Raw genomic sequence first — 24,244 nt, forward strand, 5'->3', positions numbered from 1 at the left:
AAAGCACATCAGGTATCAACAGAAATACACACACACACACACACACACACACACACACACACACACACACACACACACACACACACACACACACACACACACACACACACACACACACACACACACACACACACACACACACACACACACACACACACACACACACACACACACACACACACACACACACCACACACACACACACACACACACACACATCTCCCTGTCATGTTATGAAAACAGCAGCTTGGATTAATGCTTAAACTTGCCCTCTGTGGGTGCGCTGCAGGTACAGTGCAAGTCTTCTTCCAGACACACAGTGAAGTAATGCAGGAAACATGCTCACTGTGTCCTCTCTGACCGCCTGCGACACACCCGTCCGGCCCTAAGGATCATGGGAAGTTCGGGAAAGCTTTAGATTGTGTTTGGAGAGAGCGGGTCAAAGTCAGAGGAGCATGAGGAGGTTTTTCCAAGCTCACAGGGACGAGGACTTCAGTCAGATCCAGTATCTGACGGCCAAGTGCGGCCGCCTGGCGCACGACAGAGGTGAGTCCAGAAAGTTACACATTTACATTTCAAATACTGAAATACTGTAGTTATACTTTATTGTCTGTAATGTTACTTAACTCCGTCAATCCTAATATTGTTACTGTACTTGAGGCACTAATAACTAAAAGTTGAAATAGAGAAAGACCCAGATTCAGTTATAATGATAAAATAAGTTATAAAGTACCATGTCTGTGTACAAGAGTAATGTAATCTAATGGAAGTGTAATTCAACGCACACAGTACTGTGGTATCTACAAGTACTTGGTGTTCAAGTTTGGATTCAGGCAATACAATATATGAAAGAAGCACAAAAAGGTTAGAGAAAAAGTCATTTGACCTGTGAGAATAACATTTCTCATTTAAAGGGGACCTATCATGCAAAATGCACTTGTGTACGTCTTTTATACATGAATATGTGTCCCCGGTGGGTCAGGGAACTCACCAAGTGTCAGAAAACACAACCCTCTCTCTTTTCTGACGTCAGAAAAGGGGTGCTCCGCCTATATGGCCAACTCTCCACCTATCAGGGGAATGTGGGGTTGGGCCACGGCCGGCCATTGCCGCTCGAAAGCGCTGGAGACGCTGTAGTACATATGCCAGGCCTGTAAGTGGCGCTGTAGTCTGTCACAAAAGCAGCGAAGAAGACTTCCCGCGCATGGTTGCCCTTCTGTTTATTCTCTGCTGTGGCTCTTTTTCTCCCTCCCCGAGGCAAGCACTGTAATTCTCTCCGGTAGTCCACCAGCAGATGACAAACTCCCACCTCTCCGCCTCCTCCAAGGAACGAGGGGACCGTGCGGCAGAGTTTCAGTTAAAACATTTTTCGCCGGTCAACATGTCCGTTAAAGTTTAAATCTTCCGGACAAAATTAGAAAAGTGCCGGTCAAAGGTCTTCTTTGTTATTTATTGAGCTTTAAAACAAATTAATGATCATATAAGAATAAAACACGGAGGACGGAGATCTCTTTTTCTCCCCCTCTTCTGAGAGCACAGCAGCTGATCAGAGCACGCTCCCCTCTCCTGCAGGGGGGCGTGGTCAGCTGCAGCTCACAGAATCAGCCCCCTGCAAAAACAGGGCTGGAAAAGAGCAAATAGAGCGAAATGAGGCATGGCTAAAATGCAGGATCTGTTTGGTATTTTGAAAAGAAAACTTCACAGACATGTTTTATATAGGTATGGCCCTACAACATATGTTTCAAGTATAGCATGATAGGTCCACTTTAAAGAACAGAGCTGTTACTGTATGAATCCTTTTGTGCCTGTAATGTTATTCACTCCACTAATTAGTAATGTTATAATTGCACACGTGGCATAGTTTAATGTTGAATTAGCAAAAGCTCCAGATTTAGTTAAGGTTAGTTTATTGATTTAGCACATTTGAGTCACAAAGGCAATCCAACAGGCTTCTCACACACACACACACACACACACACACACACACACACACACACACACACACACACACACACACACACACACACACACACACACACACACACACACACACACACACACACACACACACACACACACACACACACGTTAAGTTTTGGAGGTTTAGTGTGAGTGTATGACGTATAAAAACAACATCCTATATCCTGTTTAGACGTTTCGTTCTCAACAAGGAACAGATGAATGAACAGTATTTATAAAGAAAATAGTCCTTACATGAAACTACCAACAAAGTCTGTGGATTATCTTCAGTAACCGGGTCATGATTTCTGTAAAGAGACATTGCTTGAGTTTTTCAAATGCATCATATTTGGATCTTTCTAGTTCTAGTATTATTATATTAGAGATAAGGCAGACATCTCCACCACTGATATCTCCAACACTCGCTGGCTAATCCTGATCTTTGCTAATGACTATAAGGAGTTGCAGACATAATGACAGACCCTAACTACAGTGTGTACTTGATGAGGACAATAACAACGTGAGAAATTAGACAAACAGATCTGAGATCCAAGAAGCATCAGTCTAAAAAGTGTTCATGCCGTGATTAGGTGAGAGAATGCTTCAAACCTCCAATGAGAGAAAAAGTATTTCAATGCCAGAAACGTCGGCCGCTGACATGTATAACCCTGCATTTAATGTGTTATGGCTTTCAAACATTATGGTTATTTTATGCTGTGGGCACTAAAACATGCTTTTTCATTACCTTCCATTAAAACTAGTGGCACAGACTTTATTGAAAGTCCTCTGTGGTGGAGCAGTCCAAACCGGACTTGGTGTTGTTTGTGTCTGCAGCGGTGCTGGAGAGGGAGTTCCTGCTGTCCAGAGAGCGGGAGAGGAAGCTGCAGAATGATCTGGAAGCTGCAAGCGCTCAAATCTTCCACCAAGAGCAGCTGAACCTGGAGCTGAGGATGAGAGAGGACCAGCTGATCAGCAGGATGCACCGGCAACAGGTGGGCGGAAGAAAGGAATTACATGTCTGTAGAGGAAATAAATAATCTCATTGCGTGGGGGTAATGTATTTATAGTATATATAGGCCATCTCATAGTCAATACTCATATAAACAACGGGTCAAATAAATATGTGCATCTGAAAAAAAGGCAGTAGTGGTCACACAGTGGTTTGCCGTGCCAAACCCGGCCCGTTTTTGGTTGCGTTTCCACTCGGCGTAGTTCCGGCTAGCGGGTACTTTTTCACAGATTTTCTGGCCCTCCAAAATCGAGGTTCTTTCCGGGCTAACAACCGGGCTGAGTATGCTAAACTAGTGAGAGAATCGCTGGCAACTACAACAAAATGAACATTTGACCATGATTTAATTGTAATACACGTTTCAAAATGATGCCGAAGTAACAACATACTGATACCGGTTAGTAAAAGCCATGAAGTAATGCTTTGACAAGTCTGCAGACAGACGGCAGGCGGAACACCCTGTTAAAATGCGTGTTTTCTAAATGTAGCTTGGCTAAGCTAACGCAGTATATGCTCCGACCGTCCACACAGGGCCGGCCCTCGGCATAGGCAGTATAGGCGAATGCTAAGGGCGCATCAACCCATAGGGGGCGCCGAAAATTGAACAAAAAAAAAAGTTAGAATTAAAAAATAATATATTTTTTTTATTTCATAACAACACAATTTCCCGATTTTGGATCAACAAAGTACATCTTATTATCTTATACTAACAGAACTACGCCTATATTGCGTACAGCACCCATAAACTATGAAAAAAGAAAATCTGCTTACAGTTCTGTTTCATGGGTGTTGAGAGATGTATCCATAGATCTCCTAATGTTGCTCTCAGTGCACCAGATTGATGCTTTTAACTTCAATATAAAAAAAAGTCTTCCCGGGGGTGCATGCCCCCGGACCCCCCTAGAGGAGCCCCCCCCCCCCACTTAAATCATGTTCAAATGGATAGGATTGTGTCAATATCTTTGTTTTTGTGGTCATGCCTCAATCATGCACGTGTGAATCATAGTGAGTGTCTGCATTTTGGGGGGGGGGGGGGGGCGCCAGCTAAAATCTTGCCTAGGGCGGCAAATTGGTCAGGGCCGGCCCTGCGTCCACACTCACAGCAACGGCCTACACAGACATACATAAAGCAGCGACTGTATTCTCCATGACACAGACAGTCTGTGGTTTGTACTTGTTTCACTTCTGTCTAGTTTCTGAACAGATATGAGGAGCTGTGAGCTCTGAGTGCTAACAGCTAACGGCTGATGTTGGTTTTGTGGTTTGCATTGAAGATTACGTCACGGCTCCGCCTACACTGCGTTACTATAGTTACTACCCCAGTTCCTAAACTGTAATGGAAACGCAGCATAATACTCTGATTGCCTTTTATTTGGGATCCATTTCACTTGTATATTGACTTCCTTTATTACTTTATTAAATATAACAAAAGACAAACTTTGTCCGTGAATCATTTAAGAATTCCCTCCACAGTCGGTTCACCTTTAGCAGCAAGAGTAGTACTTTATAATTAGATTCAAACTGAAGTAAAGCTACTCAGGAAAATAGAAAAAACTCGGAAACAAACTCAATAGATGCAATTTATTATCTCGATATATTGTATTCAGGTCTTAAACAGAGCCACTATTTGACTAATTGTTCTCAAGTGGCCACAAAAACTACTTCTACATACATTTTTCTATATTTTATGTTGTGGTAAAAGATTTGTTTTGCCATTGGGGTCCCTTATACATGATGACATTAACATTTATTTGGAGCCTTTTTCCATAGCTGATTCATTTAAGTCCAAATTCACTCTTATTATGGCTTTAGTTTTGGTCTCCACCTTCACCTGAGATTAACATCTGGCTCTTTACCTGCTAACGTTCCACTTTTTTCCCCAGCTAGGCTCGAATGCTTTTGTCCTTGAAACATTAACAGTGGATTTATTTGTTTGCTGAAAAAGCTGCCTGCTTCAGCTGGGACAGAAACCAGACATCAAATGAGCCGTAAAAAGCAAGACGATTAGTTAATAAAAAGCTTGAAAAGTTCCAAATATCCAGAGGGTTTGCAAATATTTCTTCACCATGAGCTACTTCTTCACCAAATGACTTTTCCCAGAACAGCTGTATTTGAACCTCAATCATTGATGTTACAGTTGAAGTCTTGTAAGGAAAACCTGACTTTAGGGACAATTTCTGAGTCCAATTTAGAGTTATTTTACTTTAATTTGTGTAATTTGAGCTCGTAGTGCTTAACCTCACTATAATTCCCATCATTTAAATGCACAACGCCATGACCATAGCAGCGAGCCACCAATGCTGCAATTACTGAAATTACACTGGAATTGGGCTACCAGTAAGTGCCAGTGTTAACATACTGAAAATGCAGAGGCTTTGGCACTGGGTAGCAGCTTTTTAGGGGCGTTTGGCTCCTCCACACAGGTTGCTTAGAAGTGAGCTGTGAGCAGTTTAACTAAAGAGGGATTTTAGAACTTGTTTTCACCAGGAAAGAAAACAGACGAGAGAAAACCCAGAAAAAAACACTTGACTTTGTGTTCCAGAAATGGGTTGTTTTTTCTTCTTGTTTCAAGTCTCAGTCATTTTCAACTTCTTAACTTTATCACTTTATGACGGAAGCAAACGAGCAGCTTCTCACCCCGATGGTATTTGTGAAGCTGACAATTGAGCGGCCCGACCAAGCAAGGAGGCAGAACGTCCAAAAATACAACCCGGTGTGGGCATTTATTAAAACATGAACACATTACACACACAGCCTCAATCCTGCTGCTGCTGCTGCTGCTGCTGTTCACGTGAGCCCAGCCTGCAGCCACCAGGATCTCAGCCACAGTCCCTGCCTCCTCAACAGACAGAGCCTAAATACACACACACTCTAATCAGCACAACAAGACACAGGTGAGGGGGGAGGAGACAACATAGGGCACCAGGTGCACACAATCAGCAACAGACATAACGGGAGGGGGAACACTTTTCAAACTTACAACTGAACAGAAGTACACACATACAAACCCAACTAAACGCAGTCAGCACTTGAACAATTACTGCCACTTAACGCTATGATGTCTACACCCCCACATGTTATGATGTCTACACCCCCACATGTTATGATGTCTACACCCCCACATGTTATGATGTCTACACCCCCACATGTTATTGCACCCGGATTATTCTTAACCGCTGTCATTCTACCCCAGCATAAGCACTTTCGGCGCTCTCGCTAACTCCCCTATCTTGTCAGGCGGAGCCGAGGACCCGACCAGCACCGAAGTTACCTTCGTCACAGTATTTGTTTGAGATCGTTTCACTCGCTCACTTTCCACAGATCTATATCAGGTTTGGGCTTGTTACAAACTCTCTAACCTTTAGGTGTGTTTTAAATCACTCGTGTTGTCTGTTAAATAACTTAATCCTATGATCAGAACATCCCCAGGGAGATTTGAAAAGGTCACGGAGTCCTCAGTGATACGTGATTAATATGAATATATGTGCTATTTACTGTATGTTGTTTATATTTGAGTGTATTTACAAATCTTATGTACGCATCTGATTCGGATGAGATCAAGCTATTTCACTATTTAAGTGACAATATCAAGACATACTTTAAAGGGGACCTATCATGCAAAATGCACTTTTTGATGTCTTTTATTCATCAACATGTGTCCCCGGTGCGTCGGGGAACTCACGCAGCGTCAGAAAATAAAGCCCTCTCTCTTTTCCTCCGTACCCAAATCTCTAAAAACGGGGAACAACGGCGCTGATCCAGATTTGAGTCCGATATGACGTAATATCTGAAATGTGGACCCACGGCCCAATCAGAAACGTTGCTCTCAGAAACAATGCCCGACTCTTTTGGACGTAATATGGTCGGTGTTCACATTAGCATGCTAACACTCAGAGCTAACCTGTACTGGAGAGCATGTGTGTGAAGAAGCAGGAAGTAGAAAGGAACTCACCTTGTGGTGTAACCGGCAAGAGTGAAAGCCTTTGAGCTCCAGACTGTTTCAGATCCTTGATAATCCATGATATGGCGTTTCATCACGGCAGCATTTAGTTTAGACAGTAGCTGCCGGGTCCCGCATGAGCTCAAACCCCTCCTTTTTAATTTATCAATTCTTTTTTTTAAAGCTTTATACCCCAAATCAGCACTTTTGAAACAGGAAGTGAAACAGAGGGATACGAGGCATGGCTAGAATGGGTGATCTGTTTGGTATTTTGAGCAAAACACTTCATAGACATGTTTTTTATATATTTCTATATATCTGAGACCCATGCTATTGCCTAATAATAGCATGATAGGTGCACTTTAATAACACTACTCTATAATGATATGTGCAATGTTTGCCAGGACTGTAGAATATGTAAAAATAAGCAAATTGCAGCATGGTTTTTATTTATTATTCTTAACTTGCAAGCAATGCTAAAAAGTTACCTGTAGCATATTGTTTGTATGACTCCTAACTATGAAACGTAAGTAGAATCTCTTCAAATGTAACAGTTTAATGGTATTGGTAAACTCTAAGTAAAATGTTGTGCACATTGTAGATTTTGCACAAAAAAACCAATTATGATATGAACAGAATTCAGCAGAACAAAGAAAGCTACATTTCATTCAATAAAATCAATGAAAACCTATTTAAGTGTGTATAAACATTCTGCAGAAGGTATGTGAGTTGGTATTTAAAAGGTATAGGAGATGGCGTTTAAAAGGTATGTGAGTTGGTATAAATAATATTCTTATCTGATGTGCTAGTATCTCCATGTGTCTGCAGGACCTGGTGTTTGCCCTGCAGCAGAGGGTGGGGCTGCTAGCGCGGGAGAGCTCGCGGGACGAGGAGCTGCTGAGGCAGGTCGGCTCGGAGCTGATGTGCCTGCAGAGCTCCGAGGGTAAGCTGGAGGGCCTGGTGGAGGAGCTGCACGCTGAGGCCAAACACAAAGTTGCGGAGGCAGTGAGCTTCCAGGCGGAGCTCCACGCAGAGGCCCAGCGCAGAGCCGAGCGGACGGAGAGCCCCCAGGCAGAGCTGCGCAGGTAGGCCCACTTTTCTTGTTATCTGAAAAATGAGTTATACAAACACTGTTGACATTTAGCAACTAGAGCCGGGACTCGATTAAAAAAAGTGAGCTGGTTATTCTCTCAGACGTGGACAGACCTGGCCCTGAAACCAGTCATCTGGTTGAGTGTGGGTTGGGTCAGGGTGTGGTTCCTTGCACTCGGGCTAACTGCTACATGCTAGCTGCTACATGCTTTGCATTTAGGTGATACTTTAGGCTTGATGTGCTGCGGTGATATGCAAAGACTTTTTGCATAATTTGCACACAACCGTGCTCTTATCGACGCTTCCATCCGACCGTTTTTTTAAACAAAATGTCCCATCCACGGGGCCGACCAAAGCGGTCTCATCAGCTTGTTCGTTCATGTTTGACTATTGTTCACCGTGGTTTGTTGTTGTTTGAAGTCCCATGCTGAAGTCATGAACGTTAGTTGGTGCTCCAGTATAATCGGTACGCCTGAAACTCATCCAGTGAGAAACGTTCCGCTGTGCAAAAATAAGTGCGATTAAAGTGCGTTAATTTTTGTGTAATTAATTAATCTTAATTAACGCGTTAAAGTCCCGGCACTATTAGCAACACTTTCAACATGGGAAAATAAAAAATAATAGCTCATGTAAATGATATCTCAAGATAGATTCCTTGTGAGAAATAAAAAACATTTACTATGAATGTTTAATCTGGAATATCAAGAAGACTACATGATAAAGAATGTAACAAAAGTAGCTAAGAGGGAGAGCAGCGGTCACTTATTATTTAGATTTCCCTTCAAACGACAAAGAAAAGTAGAAATGCAAACTGACCGTCCCGCCCCTTAGCCTGTCCAACAAAGTGTTGGAGCGCTAGCCAATAGTGCGAGTGTTACAAAGTGATGTCACTATGTTCCAGAAGTAAACAAAGGAGTCCAATGGAGATGTTTCTGTTAGATGGCGGAGTGTAACTGGAGGGAACACAGGGCTTTTAGCCGTTGCAGACCATTTACATGCACTAAAACCTATAGAAACACTACAGAAAACCCCAAAAAGCATAATTGGGCCTCTTTAAAAAAAACAATCACTTTTAGTGGGTGTTCTTAATTGTATTCACTAAATGTTAACATATTTTGCTTCTAAAATGTATAAGCCTTTACTGTGCTGAAGACGAGGACCACAGCTCTGCGTTTTGGAGGAAATACCTGAAGACATGTCTGTGGTCACCTCCATGTTTTTGTTTCTCATGTTGATTTGTTGACAGTGGGATTTGAACACATTCCTCCATGTTCCACCCAGCTGTTAAAACCGAGTGAAATGTAAAAACAAGCATTAACATAGATAAGGGCGGCAGACGAAGAAAATAAATGTTAATTTAATTCAAAAAACACCACTAATGTTTGATTACCATCTGCAGTAGACTGTAGCCAAGTGAATCCGTCAGCAGCTGCTCTGAAAACCCACAAAGCATTCTCCGGACTGAAGGAAAACAGCGTACCTGAGATTCAGCAGAAAGCAGCGCCGCGCCTCAAGCTGCTGAGTTTAAATCCCCGTGGAGAGTTGGCTTAGTGTCAGAAAACCTTATCACATTATCATTCAGTCCAAGAAGAAATACATCTCTACATCAACAGAGATATTTCAATCCTCTGTGACAGATTAGCATGATGGAGCACGGAGAGGTGAAGACAGAAAGCAGACGAAGATATGGAAGACACACCTGGAAAAACAATAGATAATATATTACATTTGCCTTAAAGCCCTTTATACTTCTTCGTTCTCCTTTCAGTAATTTCCGCAAATGATTTGTTAATTACAAAACTTAAATAATATAAAATAAAGATGATTTTAGTTTGTTTTGGTTAGAGATTTAACTGTACAGCACCATATCACACATTTAGTTTGTATTTAACCAACAAGTAACGACGTTATTTTAGATAAAAGTGTATTTTTGTAGTGATTTTATACGTTGGTTTTTGTGATGATAAATTATGTTGTCAACGGGATTACTGGATAATTTTTACTGGCTTATTCTTGTGTATTAATGTAAGAAAACAGATGAATGTTGGGGAATCATTTGCTTAGGTATTCAACCTTTGACCCAGTTCATCATCTTCTCCTCTCACCGTCTCCTTTCCCACGGCACAGGTCTACGGCCTTGGGTGTCGCTGCTATCTCTCTTAAGGAGGAGCAGCTTGGGCGCATTGTTGCTGCCGGTCTATGACCGAGCACAAGCCGCCATGAGGTCGTTTACTGTTCAGGGACGAAGGTTCCTTGGCGCACATTCTTTCCTAAGGACGAGAGCTCTAGTTAGATTCAGGGTCCATATTGCTTTGCTTTGATGAGGAATGTTGATTATTACACTCTGAACTAGTTCAAACCTGGAGCTGCAGAAGAGTTCTTCAGAATTGATTGTGGCATCTCAACCCGTGACATGTCGTGTGAATTCTCCGGCCGAAGCTCCAAATAAACCGTCAGTGTTTGCCATCAAAGCTCCAGCTCTCCTCGTGTCTCTCTGAGTCCTGACTCCTCTTGCTTCAGAAGTTTCCCCCACAATGAATAGAGTTTTTTGTGCATTAGAAAGCGTGACAACTACATTGCTTTGATTACAATCCAACAGGCGTTTAGTGTTAAAAGTAAAAACAGATAAGATAACACCTTTCTGTTTTGGTCCCAAACAGTAAGACGGAGAAGCTGGAGGAGCTTCAAGACACAAACCAAACGTTGACAGAGAAGCTGAAGGATCTGGAGTCGGCTCATCAGACGGAGGTAAGAGAGCAGATCAGGAATATCCTGCTTTTCTCAGAGTCAAAGAAAGAGTCCCAAGAAAACCAAGTCTTGTAACAGTGACCACGTCTGTTTTGTGGATCTGTACTTTTCAGGGCTACCTTTCAATCCTTAAATCGTTAATATGCAATAAGTTAAAAGTATAGTTGCACTTATTATTACTTTTGTTTTAATCAATCAACTGTTTAGGCGTTAATGTCATTATACAAGTGAGAAATTGTTGTCACAAGTTCCCATTATCCCTGTCAACGTAGGCGGGGAAACCAGCAAATATGTACATTTGAAAACAATAGAAGTCAGTCAATAATTTTGCATTTGTTTCAGCTACATTGGGTGGACTAAAATCTAATTTAGTTATTGACTAACAATGTAGACACAGGAAGAACAATTGTTATTTCCATTTTTTTGTGACTATATACTAATGCAGTGAGACATTTATTCCTGTGTCTGATCATTTACATAATTCATCCCTAACTGAATTATTCACACACATATAGGAGCAACAAATGAAACATGTAAATAACAACCATCACGGCACATCAGAAGTCAGTGGTTGTAATGCGACTTTTCGCCAGCAGATGTCAGGATTGGACGCTTTGTGTGTTGGTCTGCTCCGCTCGTGCACATTGTTTATAGTTAAGTAATGGAGCTCTAATGATTTTACAATGTGTGTGTGGTATTTCTCTTTGTCAAGCTTGCAGCCAGCTCCTCCGATATAACCCAGAGCAGCCCATCAGCAGTCATTTTTAACACTTTCTCTCAGGCCAGATCAGGTCAGCGTGTCAGCGTGCCAGCTCGAAACACAGAATAACAAGTCGAGTTATCATTACGTTCATGAAACATAAAACCTCGAGGTCCTTATTTATGTGTAGTTATGTACAAATGTGAGTAACTACAACCACCCATGAGCACGCTGTACTTCAGATGCGCTCTGGCAGCGGGTTAATGTGAGTCTGAGCATTAGTGAGGAGTTCTTTAAAAACTGTCAGGGTTTTTTTGGCTTGTAAGCCTCCCTCCCTTCCTGGCCTCTGTTTCCAGCGCTCCATCAAACAGAAAGCCATCCAGCGCTCCTGTTATCATCCCTCCTGAAAGGCAGCTGCTGAGCCTTAATGAGAACATGTATTTGCAATAAATAAAGTCAGTAAATGTGAAAGTCCTGGAAGTTGGAGGTTAATAACGACAATAAGTTAAAGTTTATTTTCTGATCTTGAATTTCTTTACGTCATTTTTCACGTCCATTAAAATGTATGGGGACCAAAGAAAAGGGTTGTCCCGTTGAGATGGACAAAAGAGTTTAAAATAAATAAAAATTAGATTAGGAGAATTTTTATATTTTTATTAATACTTAACTTACAATGTGAGTCAACGGGTGACTGATTTAAATTACATTTTTAAAACCAACTGAACTTTTTATTAACATTTCCAAATATGTAAAGATGCCAATAAGTAAGTGGACATGAATTATCTTAAGGAATACTTACCCAAACTATGTGATTGAAATATAACTTTTACATTATTTTGCATTTAGCTGACGCTTTTATCCAAAGCGACTTACAATAAGTGCATTCGACCAAGAAGATACAACCTTGAAGAAAACAGAATCACATCAGGTTTCATAGAGCCAAACATTTCAAGTGCTACTCAACTGGCTTTAGATAAGCCAGTCCTTTATTAGTATATTTGTTAGTAATTCTATCGTCGAAGTGGAGTCGAAAGAGATGAGTTTTCAGTCTGCGCCGGAAGGTGTGTGAGCTATCTGCTGTCCTGATGTCAATGGGGAGCTCATTCCACCATTTTGGAGCCAGGATAGCAAACCCACGTGTTGTAACTTCAACAATTGTACTTATCAAACAAGGACAATACTTTATTATCAACAAGAGAAAGGATGTTTTTTTGCCAGTTTTGTCTATAATATAATTTCCATCTGGACAGGTGCGTGCATAATATCACTTAAAGGGGACCTATCATGCAAAATGCACTTTTTGATGTCTTGTATACATCAACATGTGTCCCCGGTGTGTCGGGGAACTCACGCAGCGTCAGAAAATAAAACCCTCTCTCTTTTCCTCCGTACCCAAATCTCTAGAAACAGGGAACAACGGAGCTGATCCAGATTTGCGTCCGATATGACGTCATATCTGAAATGTGGACCCACGGCCCAATCGGAAACGTTGCTATCAGAAACAATGCCCGACTGTTTTGGACGTAATATGGTCGGTGTTTACGTTAGCATGCTAACACTCAGAGCTAACCTGTACTGGAGAGCATGTGTGTGAAGAAGCAGGAAGTAAAAAGGAACTCGCCTTGTGGTATAACCGGCAAGAGAGAAAGCCTTTGAGCTCCAGACTGTTTCAGAGAGGATCCATGATAATCCATGATATGGCGTTTCATCACGGCAGCATTTAGTTTGCTGCCGGGTCCCGCGTGAGCTCAGACCCCTCCTTTTTTAAAGCTTTATACCCAAATCAGCACTTTTGAAACAGGAAGTGAAACAGAGGGATATGAGGCATGGCTAGAATGATCTGTTTGGTATTTTGAGCAAAACACTTCATAGACATGTTTTTTATATATTTGTATATATCTGAGACCTATGCTATTGCCTACAAATAGCATGTTCTGGTGTACTCCGCCTGCACTGACAGTAGATATGTTGCTTTTGTGCTGTTCCCGGATCTCAGGTCCACGCTGCAGCCGTCCCACCAAGTTAAAAGTGGGTTCGGGTGTTTTTTAAAGGTTTTCAAACTGATATGTTTGGAGAGCCCCTGGGCTAGCGTCTACCTAGTTTCGCTGCGTCACGTGACCCCTGCTTTCATACTCTTAATCCACACTCTGAATGTGTGCTGCGGTCTCTCTCTGAGGTGAGGGGGCTGACGGAGGAGAACCAGCGCAGCCTGAGGAAGCTGCAGGGCACCGCGGAGCAGTTTGAGTGGCTCTGTCAGCAGCAGCGCTACTGGATGTGCTGTGTCAAGAGGTCAGTATGTTCTCCTCCAACTGTTACACTCGCAAAGAGCAATGAGACACAAGAGCTGAGGTGAACACTCGGTTTTATAAATGACACGTCAGAGGCCCTATTGTGCTTTTAGTGGGTTTCCCCTTTCTGTGTGCTATACGTTCGTGTGCATGTACATGGTCTGCAAATGATGACATCCCTAAACAACACTCGCTCTTCAATTGGCTAGCGCTCCAACACATTGCACGTGATAGGCTAAGGGGCGGGACATCTCTAAGCGGTTGACCAATCACAACAGAGCCGGCCAGCTAACCAATCAGAGCAGACAGGGCTCTGGTTTCAGACAGAGGGTGAAAAGAGGTGCTGCAGCACAGGCAGCATGAGAAAAATAAAGAGCTTTTTGAACATTAAAGCGTAGAGTAGAGACACTACATACTGATATACACCTGAACATCAGCAGGAGAGGACTCTTTAAAGTAGAGACACTACATACTGATATACACCTGAACATCAGCAGGAGAGGACTTTTTAAAGTAGAGACACTACATACTGATATACACCTGAACATCAGCAGGAGAGGACTTTTTAAAGTAGAGACACTACATACTGATATACACCTGAACATCAGCAGGAGAGGACTCTTTAAAGTAGAGACACTACATACGGATATACACCTGAACATCAGCAGGAGAGGACTCTTTAAAGTAGAGACACTACATACTGATATACACCTGAACATCAGCAGGAGAGGACTCTTTAAAGTAGAGACACTACATACGGATATACACCTGAACATCAGCAGGAGAGGACTCTTTAAAGTAGAGACACTACATACTGATACACACCTGAACATCAGCAGGAGAGGACTCTTTAAAGTAGAGACACTACATACTGATATACACCTGAACATCAGCAGGAGAGGACTCTTTAAAGTAGAGACACTACATACTGATGTACACCTGAACATCAGCAGGAGAGGACTCTTTAAAGTAGAGACACTACATACTGATGTACACCTGAACATCAGCAGGAGAGGACTCTTTAAAGTAGAGACACTACATACTGATACACACCTGAACATCAGCAGGAGAGGACTCTTTAAAGTAGAGACACGACATACTGATATACACCTGAACATCAGCAGGAGAGGACTCTTTAAAGTAGAGACACTACATACTGATATACACCTGAACATCAGCAGGAGAGGACTCTTTAAAGTAGAGACACTACATACTGATGTACACCTGAACATCAGCAGGAGAGGACTCTTTAAAGTAGAGACACTACATACTGATACACACCTGAACATCAGCAGGAGAGGACTCTTTAAAGTAGAGACACGACATACTGATATACACCTGAACATCAGCAGGAGAGGACTCTTTAAAGTAGAGACACTACATACTGATATACACCCGAACATCAGCAGGAGAGGACTTTTTAAAGTAGAGACACTACATACTGATATACACCTGAACATCAGCAGGAGAGGACTCTTTAAAGTAGAGACACTACATACGGATATACACCTGAACATCAGCAGGAGAGGACTCTTTAAAGTAGAGACACTACATACTGATACACACCTGAACATCAGCAGGAGAGGACTCTTTAAAGTAGAGACACTACATACTGATATACACCTGAACATCAGCAGGAGAGGACTCTTTAAAGTAGAGACACTACATACTGATGTACACCTGAACATCAGCAGGAGAGGACTCTTTAAAGTAGAGACACTACATACTGATGTACACCTGAACATCAGCAGGAGAGGACTCTTTAAAGTAGAGACACTACATACTGATACACACCTGAACATCAGCAGGAGAGGACTCTTTAAAGTAGAGACACGACATACTGATATACACCTGAACATCAGCAGGAGAGGACTCTTTAAAGTAGAGACACTACATACTGATATACACCTGAACATCAGCAGGAGAGGACTCTTTAAAGTAGAGACACTACATACTGATATACACCTGAACATCAGCAGGAGAGGACTCTTTAAAGTAGAGACACTACATACTGATATACACCTGAACATCAGCAGGAGAGGACTCTTTAAAGTAGAGACACTACATACTGATATACACCTGAACATCAGCAGGAGATGACTCTTTAAAGTAGAGACACTATATACTGATATACACCTGAACATCAGCAGGAGAGGACTCTTTAAAGTAGAGACACTACATACTGATATACACCTGAACATCAGCAGGAGATGACTCTTTAAAGTAGAGACACTATATACTGATATACACCTGAACATCATCAGGAGAGGACTCTTTAAAGTAGAGACACTACATACTGATATACACCTGAACATCAGCAGGAGAGGACTCTTTAAAGTAGGGACACTACATACTGATATACACCTGAACATCAGCAGAATAGGGCCCCTTCAATCTCTGGGAAAAGACCCATTCCACAGCTGGTCCAATCCAATCTTTTGTTATCGTCTAAACCTTTTCTATTCTCTCAGCTTGTCAATGTGCGTAAACAAATGTCTTTCCACAGATTCAAAGACTGCCTGATGGAAGAGAGAGACGCTCTGCTGCGACAGGTCATCCTGTTGAAGAAGAAGACACAGAAACTAAAGCAGAGGTTACGTGATGACAGTCAGCGCGTCCTCTGTCCCCTGCAGGACTCTAAATGCTGCGACTGGTAAGAAATCAGACAGATGCAACAAACAGTAATCACTTTCATCAAGCTGCACGTCTGAGCCAGAGATCAGATGTTTTAAAACAGACTCCAAACAGTCCTCTTTATCTCCGATCATCTGTATACATTTTCCATGTTGGCCCACTCCTACATGCTTTCCACTACGGCACAGTTCACAATATGTTTTTCTTTCGAAGCAGTTTAACGGTATGGGATGCCGATGCAGTGGCTGACCTGGAGTCTCAGGTGGAGAAGTCCAACATGCTGTATGCAGAGCTCTTTAACCAGGTAGTAGTTTCATTTGCAGCTTCATATGGTCTGGGTGTCCAAACCTTTTTTTACTGAGGGCCGCATACAGACAAATGTACGAATGGCTGGGCCCCTCACTAGAGGAGAGGTATATTGCCTCATTAGTTAAAGGTGGGGTAGGTAAGTTTGAGAAACCGGCTCGAGATACACTTTTTGTTATATTCCATGGAATGCTCTTAACATCCCGATAGCAATGAATATCTGAAGTGCTTTGACAAAAAATCCATAAAAAAATGTCATCTGTAGAAGCCGTGATACTGTAAAAAGTACAACCAATCGGATTGGATGGCCTACCTGCCTGTCAGTCTTCCATCGGGGCACAAACTTATCTCGTGCCCTCATTGGTCATGTGTGTGTTGGAGGAGGGGCTCTGTGAGGAAGTGGCAGATTTTCTCCGGTTGTGTATTTTCAAATTCTAGCGATCTCGAGCCGGTTTCTCAAACTTACCTACCCCACCTTTAAGTTATAAGCTAGCAAAATCAATAAAATGTAGGCAAATTATGCTTGATACTTGAATATGCTTTAAGAAAAAAACAGCCTTCATCAGCTTTCAGTAGGGTTGAATTGATTTTGTAACAAAAGCTTATTCCTTAAAACAGAAGCCTCAGATTGCTTAAGGGGAAATATGAAGGGTATATGTCAAGCTTACTATGTAAATAAGTTATTAGGCTTTTTTTATCAACTAAGATTCACAGAATTTATTTGAAAAACTACGCTTATTAACACATGAATACTGTGTAATAGGGGTGTAACGGTTCACAAACATTTCGGTTCGGTTTTTAGGTCACAGTTCGGTTCGGTACGTTTTCGGTACAGCAGAAAAAATTATCACAAAACATAAAATATATATATTTTTTTAATTATTATTAAACTGTGAATAATGTATTCACTCAAATAAATACAACATCTAATAAAATAAACATTAAGGTGCAGCATTTCGATGAACTGAAATCATCTGTATTTGAACTGTACTAGCACCTAAACAGCCAGCTTGACATTAGGACTTGCTCGTCATTGTATTTTCATGTTTTTTTAAAGAAAGATGAACTTGTCCACATTGCTTGCCGAAAGGGCAGATCTGCTGGCACTAACAATGCCTCCTGCTGTGGAGAACACTCTCTCGCTAGGGACAGAGGTAGCAGATACAGCCAGGTAGCGCTTTGCTAACATGGCAACATAAGGATATTTGGCGTTTGTAATAGCTTTGGCTCGGTCTAAACTTTTTGCGAGTGGTGTTGGCTTAAATGCTAGTGGGAGTTGGGTTTGCACTTCAGTCTTTTGGTACCGGTGATATTCACGTTCGGGTGATGCCTTTTCAAAAGAGTGTGCAAGTTTGATGTATTGCCAGCCGCGTAACCAATGTTAGTTGAACAATGCCGACAAACAGCTTTGTTTCGGTCCACCTGTCTTTGTCCGTCATCCTTGTACATAACTGCGAAACCAAAATGTTCCCAAACCGGAGACTTCAATGATGCTGGAGGATTTTCGAGCTCAACTTTATCTGCGTTCGCCATTTCCTCAAATTACTGACTACATTTGAACGCATCCCTGTGACCAGCTCTCATAGAATGCCTCTCGTCCAATGAAATGACTTGCTCGCTCTATGACGCAATAGATAATTTCGGTAGGGGTACGTGTACCGTTACACCCCTGTGGTTGGGTATAGTGGTGTATGTCACGTCGTGTTCTTGCAATATCACAACATCCCTTTATAGTCCATCTGTTTAAGCTTTAAATCCTGTGTTTACCAAACTACGGACGTGGATTAGGTGGCTAACGACGGCCACAGACATTGATCCGTGTATTTTAGAAGGACCCTCGGATGAAGCTTACTTTGACAAACTCCTTCTGCACTAAATCATCTGTAGATCAAATACAAGATCTGATCTGAAGACTGAAATAAAAGAGGTCCAAAACCAACAGGACTAATATTCCTCTGAGATCGACTGCCAGTCCCTACGGGCCGTTGTCAAACATCCAGAGCTCTGAAAGTGCTCGGCCTTTTTGTCTTTTAGAGATGACTTCAAAGCATTCATGCAATCACAGGATGACCGCAGAACGTTCCCTTTGAGACGATCTGCCAGTCGTTTGTTTTGTACGCCCATCCATTCAGCCCGACATTAAAGCGGCTATAACTTCAACAAAGAGGACGACCATCATACGGCCTTTGCTTAAAACCAACTGTGGGTCTATTTACTCGTACTTCACCATCTGGCTGCACTTCTATTAGATTTTGAGGGACCAGTATCTTCAGTTTTCTTTGGATCAGTGACAAGATCTGGAGGGTGAAATGTAAGAAATCCAGAAACTCAATAATACTAATATTGGGCACAGCTGCCAGTCCTCAGTGGGTTTGTTTTGGTGCCAGGACTTTTGGAAGAGAACTCTGAACCCTCATGGGCACCGAAGGCTCATCAGTGTCTTTATTTAGTCTGTGCATTGTTCGGCAGCGTGAACGTACGAGGGGGGAGACGGATCGGGCGTATATCACCGCTTAGGGGAATATCATCCAAGTCTCATTATTCTAACCAAATGATCTGGGTACAATACGATTTAAAAAAAAAAAAGCATTTCTTCCTTTAAAATCGGCAGTTTAACTATTAACCGATTGTAATTTACATTTCCAAAATGAGCAGCTTCTTTGCATTTCACCCCCAAAACATTAGACCTTTTCTTTACTGTAAACTATGGAGATCAGTGTGTTTTTGAGCTTGAAACACACATTTTAGTATATTGGAGCAAAAAAGTGTTCTGAAAATCTACGTCGGGAGGTGTGTGGCGCAGTGGGTTGTGCGTTGGTGTTCGTATCAGGGGAGCATAGGTTCAAACCCCACTGCAGTCAGCATGTCGTTGTGTCCCTGCAAGACACTTCACCCCAAAGTGCTCCTGTGGGGATTGTCCACAGTATTGAGTATGTAAGTCGCTTTGGATAAAAGCGTCTAACATGTAATGCAATCTACAAATAGGGATTTTAGCCACTACTAGGGTCTTAATTTTGTAGTTTTTATGTCAATTCCTTCAATAAGTAATAATAACATTGAACTAACCATGTTCCTGGCTGGTACTGTGAGTGCGGTAACATCTGCAGAAAACAACAAATGAAAACACAAACACTTAGATATTTCCTGCGCGATGACAGATTATCCACAACCCAGATGTTCTGTGTTTGGTTTGACACAATCACTGAGACGATCGGGACACTTTCTGCGTATCGAAACCCCCTGATCCGTGTTTCTTAGATCTTATGTTGGTGAGTGAGATGTTATTGTAGCTGAAAACTAGAAAAACAAGACCCCATTTAAGTGGACGAATAAATGAATGTGCAGGATAAATATGATCTTGATTCAGAGATGCTTCTCATTTAAAAAGAGAAGCTTTGAGAGATCTTCATCTTCAATGGATAAGATGCACAGTCGCTGCCCTTTTGACTTGAATGGCAAACATCTCTTCTGTCTTTAAAAGTGAAAATCTCAGGGGTGAAATCAGGATTTGAAAACACAGACTGTCCTCTGAGCTGCTGCCAGCCCCCCCGTGGAGTAAGACATTCATGACGCTGAAGCTCCGTGGGCACTGGAGTCGAATCAGTCCTTTATGTCTCCGGTCCGTCTGCATTAAAAAGGTCAAAAGGGGCTTTGAGGGAACTTTTGATTGCAAAATATCTCTGCAACCAAAAGTTCTTCAAAACCTCAGAAACCCCACAAAGAGCTCCTTCACAAATCCTGACAGGACGCTTTTATTTTGAAGATCCCAAAAAGGTGTTCGCTGTCCGCTTTTTGGGGATTTTATAAGCTCCCACATCTCCAGAGCGACAACAAGCTTAGGTTTTTTTTTTTAAATGTGAGGATGAGAGGAAGCCTGACAGGAAAGTACATAGTCCTCAGAGGAGCTGCGGTTGTGCCAAAGCTTTGAGACATCGCTGATGCTTTCTGGGCACATCAGTTATCTCTCTCTCTCTCTCTCTCTCTCTCTCTCTCTCTCTCTCTCTCTCTCTCTCTCTCTGTCTCTGTCTCTCTCTCTCTCTCTGTCTGTCTCTCTCTGTATGTCTGTCTCTCTGTATGTCTGTCTCTCTGTATCTGTCTGTCTGTCTGTCTGTCTGTCTGTCTGTCTGTCTGTCTGTCTGTCTGTCTGTCTGTCTCTCTCTCTCTCTCTCTCTCTCTCTCTCTCTCTCTCTGTCTGAAAATGGCCGCATCCCAAACCTTCCTCTTCCAGAGCAGCACAGAGATGACTAATAACCACTGGAGGGAGCCGAGTGCCAATAGCCTCTGTGCTTCTTTCCCCTCACCTCTCACATGCGCTGCATTTCTCTGGATGATTATTGTGATTGAGTGCAGATGATGCACGGTGCTTTTTTTTTTAAATGCAGAGCTGAGAGGAAGGGAAATGTAGCTGGAGGAGCGGGGACTGCCGGAGACTTGGAGGAAACCTCCGTGATCAAACATATTACCAGCGTCCACATGATTTATGGTCACTGTAGATTTATGTTTTGTAGACGTGGGTATCGCTGGTAGCTGCTAAACATTAGAGTAGAATGTAGAGAGAAATAGGTTAAGTAAACTTGACATTTCAAAGCAACAAACCTAATAAAATAATTCTTAAAAAATGTTGAGTTATTTGATTTAACTTAATTTTTGTAGTTTAAAGGGGACCTATCATGCAAAATGCACTTTTTGATGTCTTGTATACATCAACATGTGTCCCCGGTGTGTCGGGGAACTCACGCAGCGTCAGAAAATAAAACCCTCTCTCTTTTCCTCCGTACCCACATCTCTAAAAACGGGGAACAACGGAGCTGATCCAGATTTGCGTCCGATATGACGTCATATCTGAAATGTGGACCCACGGCCCAATCAGAAAGTTGCTATCAGAAACAATGCCCGACTGCTTTGGACGTAATGTGGTCGGTGTTTACATTAGCATCGCTAACACTCAGAGCTAACCTGTACTGGAGAGCAAGTGTGTGAAGAAGCAGGAAGTAGAAAGGAACTCACCTTGTGGTATAACCGGCAAGAGAGAAAGCCTTTGAGCTCCAGACTGTTTCAGATCCTTGATAATCCATGATATGGAGTTTCATCACGGCAGCATTTAGTTTAGACGGTAGCTGCCGGGTCCCGCATGAGCTCAGACCCCTCCTCTTTTTTATCACATTTTTTTTTTTTTTTAAAGCTTTATACCCTAAATCAGCACTTTTGAAACAGGAAGTGAAATAGAGGGATATGAGGCATGGCTAGAATGGTATTTTGAGCAAAACACTTCATAGACATGTTTTTTATATATTTATACCTGAGACCTATGATATTGCCTAATAATAGCATGATAGGTGACCTTTAAGCTTCGAGCCTTTCCCAATAAGGGAGCAGGAAGTGTTGAACTTCCTCATGTTTGTCTGATATCATGTAATTATTTCAAATTTGAAAAAAAGCTTAGATCTTTTGAGAATGTTCACCCGATGCATGCTGGGAAGTACTTGCCAATAAACACGTTTCAATTAAAAAAGCCACTGGATATTTGGTCAGCTGAAATCAAGATTACACATTTCTATTTTTAAATTAAAACTTTTTTTGTCAAGTTTTTTCAACAGCCTTTTAGTATTAAGAAAAGATGAAGAAAGAAGTCAATTTAACCTCAGAGGTATTTTGACCTGCCATTTCTTACCGGGACATTTTTCCTAAAGACATTTCTCTCTCTGATTTCGCTTCTTGCACATGCTTTGCTATCTTTGGTCATCTTCACTTACAGTTTATTTTCTGTCCTCAGGCAGGGAGTCCCATCAACGAACACCAAAAACCTCCTTGAGGACAGAAGCACTCGTCTCTTTTCTCTTCCCACCTTCAGCAGACCAGAAGAGAACCACTGGGTGTTTGTGTGTGTGGTAGCCTTTGTGGAAAACTTTCTTCCTCCATTGTTCACCTATCTTAAAAGGAATCTGCTTCATGACATACGGCTGAATAAAACCCTCCTCTCCTCCTTTGTTGTGACACATGTGGCTAACGTTCCTCACATTTCCCTAGGTCTGAATAAAGTCCATAATTCAGATCTAGTAATTAACACCACTAACAAGCGTGAAAAGCACCTGAGAATTTTGTTCATTCGTGTTGTTTTGCCAACGAATCCTCGCAGGGGAAGCAGCAGATGGTGCGCAGAGGAAACAACAAACGTGTTGTTTAGACCAAAATGAAGCTCTAATTACTCCCCGCTGAGAATCTGGTACTTCTCAACCCTGATGATCAGATCTCCTCACTTGTCAGCCAGAATCCAAATCGTATGTGAGCTGATATTGGCTCTGACTAACGCTGACGCCTCAGAGGATTCATCACATGTGAACCATATGATACTCAAATGCTGTAAAAGCCAGAATACAAGAAGCTATTGTTGGGAAATACATTTAAAGTATCGGTTATGTCATCATAACTATGTATTAACTGCATCCAACTGAGAGTTAATACAGGTTGCCTCGAGGAAGTGCCGTGTTGGACTCAATACTGAATGCATTAAGCAGCCATAGAGCTTCAGGTAATACATGGACAGTGTGCCTTCTTACCTGCTGTGCTATTCATCACATTGTTTTGGTGTGAGTGAAATATTGTCAGCAAAGATGTCTGCCATTTCTTGACTATAATGCAAATGGATGGCAATTGGCTTGTGGTGCAAGAAGCTCCTAAAACACATTTGGAGAACTCAACAGCAAGAAATCATGACCCATGAAAAACATCTTGAACCAGTTACTCAAGATAATCCGCAGTGCTTGTTGTGAGCAGTTTCATGCATTTTTTTTTTAAAACTAAGATTACATCTTCTCGTGGAAGAGAGGCTGGTGCTTTCGACAACATGTTAAAGTCTATGATGTGCTCTCTGTCTAAGGTGTGACATTAGCACGGTTAGCTAGCAGTATGTTTAGCTATATTCTTGCACAGTGGTTGTTGGTGGTTGTTGTTAGGTAGAGAGAAAATAGTTCCTATATGGAACTGGTCACAACAAGTTCAGTAGAATATCGTAAGACGCAGGGTCATTATTTCTGGAAGGAATGCTGTTGAGCTTTTCAAATGTATTTTTGGGTGGATTTAGCATAAGCCAAGAGCCATCCAGGTACATTATGATTAAGAGTAGGGTTCTTGAATAAAACAATAATAATAATACATTTCATTTAAGATGTCTTTCATGACACCCACGGACACCGTACAGTTAGTTACATATTCTAATAGGTCAAAGCAACAGAACATACCATTACGGAGAAGACACTTAAAATGGACACAAAATATAGGGACAGGTTATATATGTATTATATTATAAAATGCATCTTGTATGTTGTGTTTTATGAGGAGGGTGTATTGTATTGTGTGTTTTCAATGTCCATTTTGGTCTTGAATGTTATCCTGGAATTGTTTGCTATTCTGTTAAGAGCATACTAAGGCACATGTCTAACTATGTTGTATTGCATTCATTATTAAATCTATGTTGATACATAGCACTAAGAGAACAGTATAATCAGAAGTATCTTCATATTAAAGCCAATGTGTTTGAATCCTCTTGGGCCTTCCCTTTTAACTGTGCA

The 24,244-nt window shown here is 41.8% G+C and overlaps 1 protein-coding gene across 3 annotated transcripts; it reads left to right on the forward strand.

Moving 5' to 3' along the window:
• Positions 1-284: 284 nt before the first annotated feature.
• On the forward strand, positions 285-22,659 carry LOC117453533 (hyaluronan mediated motility receptor-like). Of its 3 annotated transcripts, none has more exons than XM_034092365.1 (8): positions 285-546; positions 2,794-2,951; positions 7,737-7,993; positions 10,661-10,748; positions 13,625-13,737; positions 16,243-16,389; positions 16,584-16,677; positions 22,450-22,659. In XM_034092365.1, exons 1-8 carry the CDS (start codon positions 456-458, stop codon positions 22,486-22,488), a joined length of 987 nt encoding a protein of 328 aa, XP_033948256.1. In that variant the 5' UTR covers positions 285-455; the 3' UTR covers positions 22,489-22,659. The 3 variants fall into 3 exon arrangements, with proteins under 3 accessions (XP_033948256.1, XP_033948258.1, XP_033948259.1); XM_034092367.1 differs by having other exon boundaries at positions 16,584-16,674; XM_034092368.1 differs by having other exon boundaries at positions 16,587-16,677.
• The last annotated feature ends 1,585 nt before the right edge of the window (positions 22,660-24,244 follow it).

This window comes from Pseudochaenichthys georgianus, chromosome 10, assembly GCF_902827115.2.
Source record: "Pseudochaenichthys georgianus chromosome 10, fPseGeo1.2, whole genome shotgun sequence".
NCBI lineage: Eukaryota > Metazoa > Chordata > Actinopteri > Perciformes > Channichthyidae > Pseudochaenichthys > Pseudochaenichthys georgianus.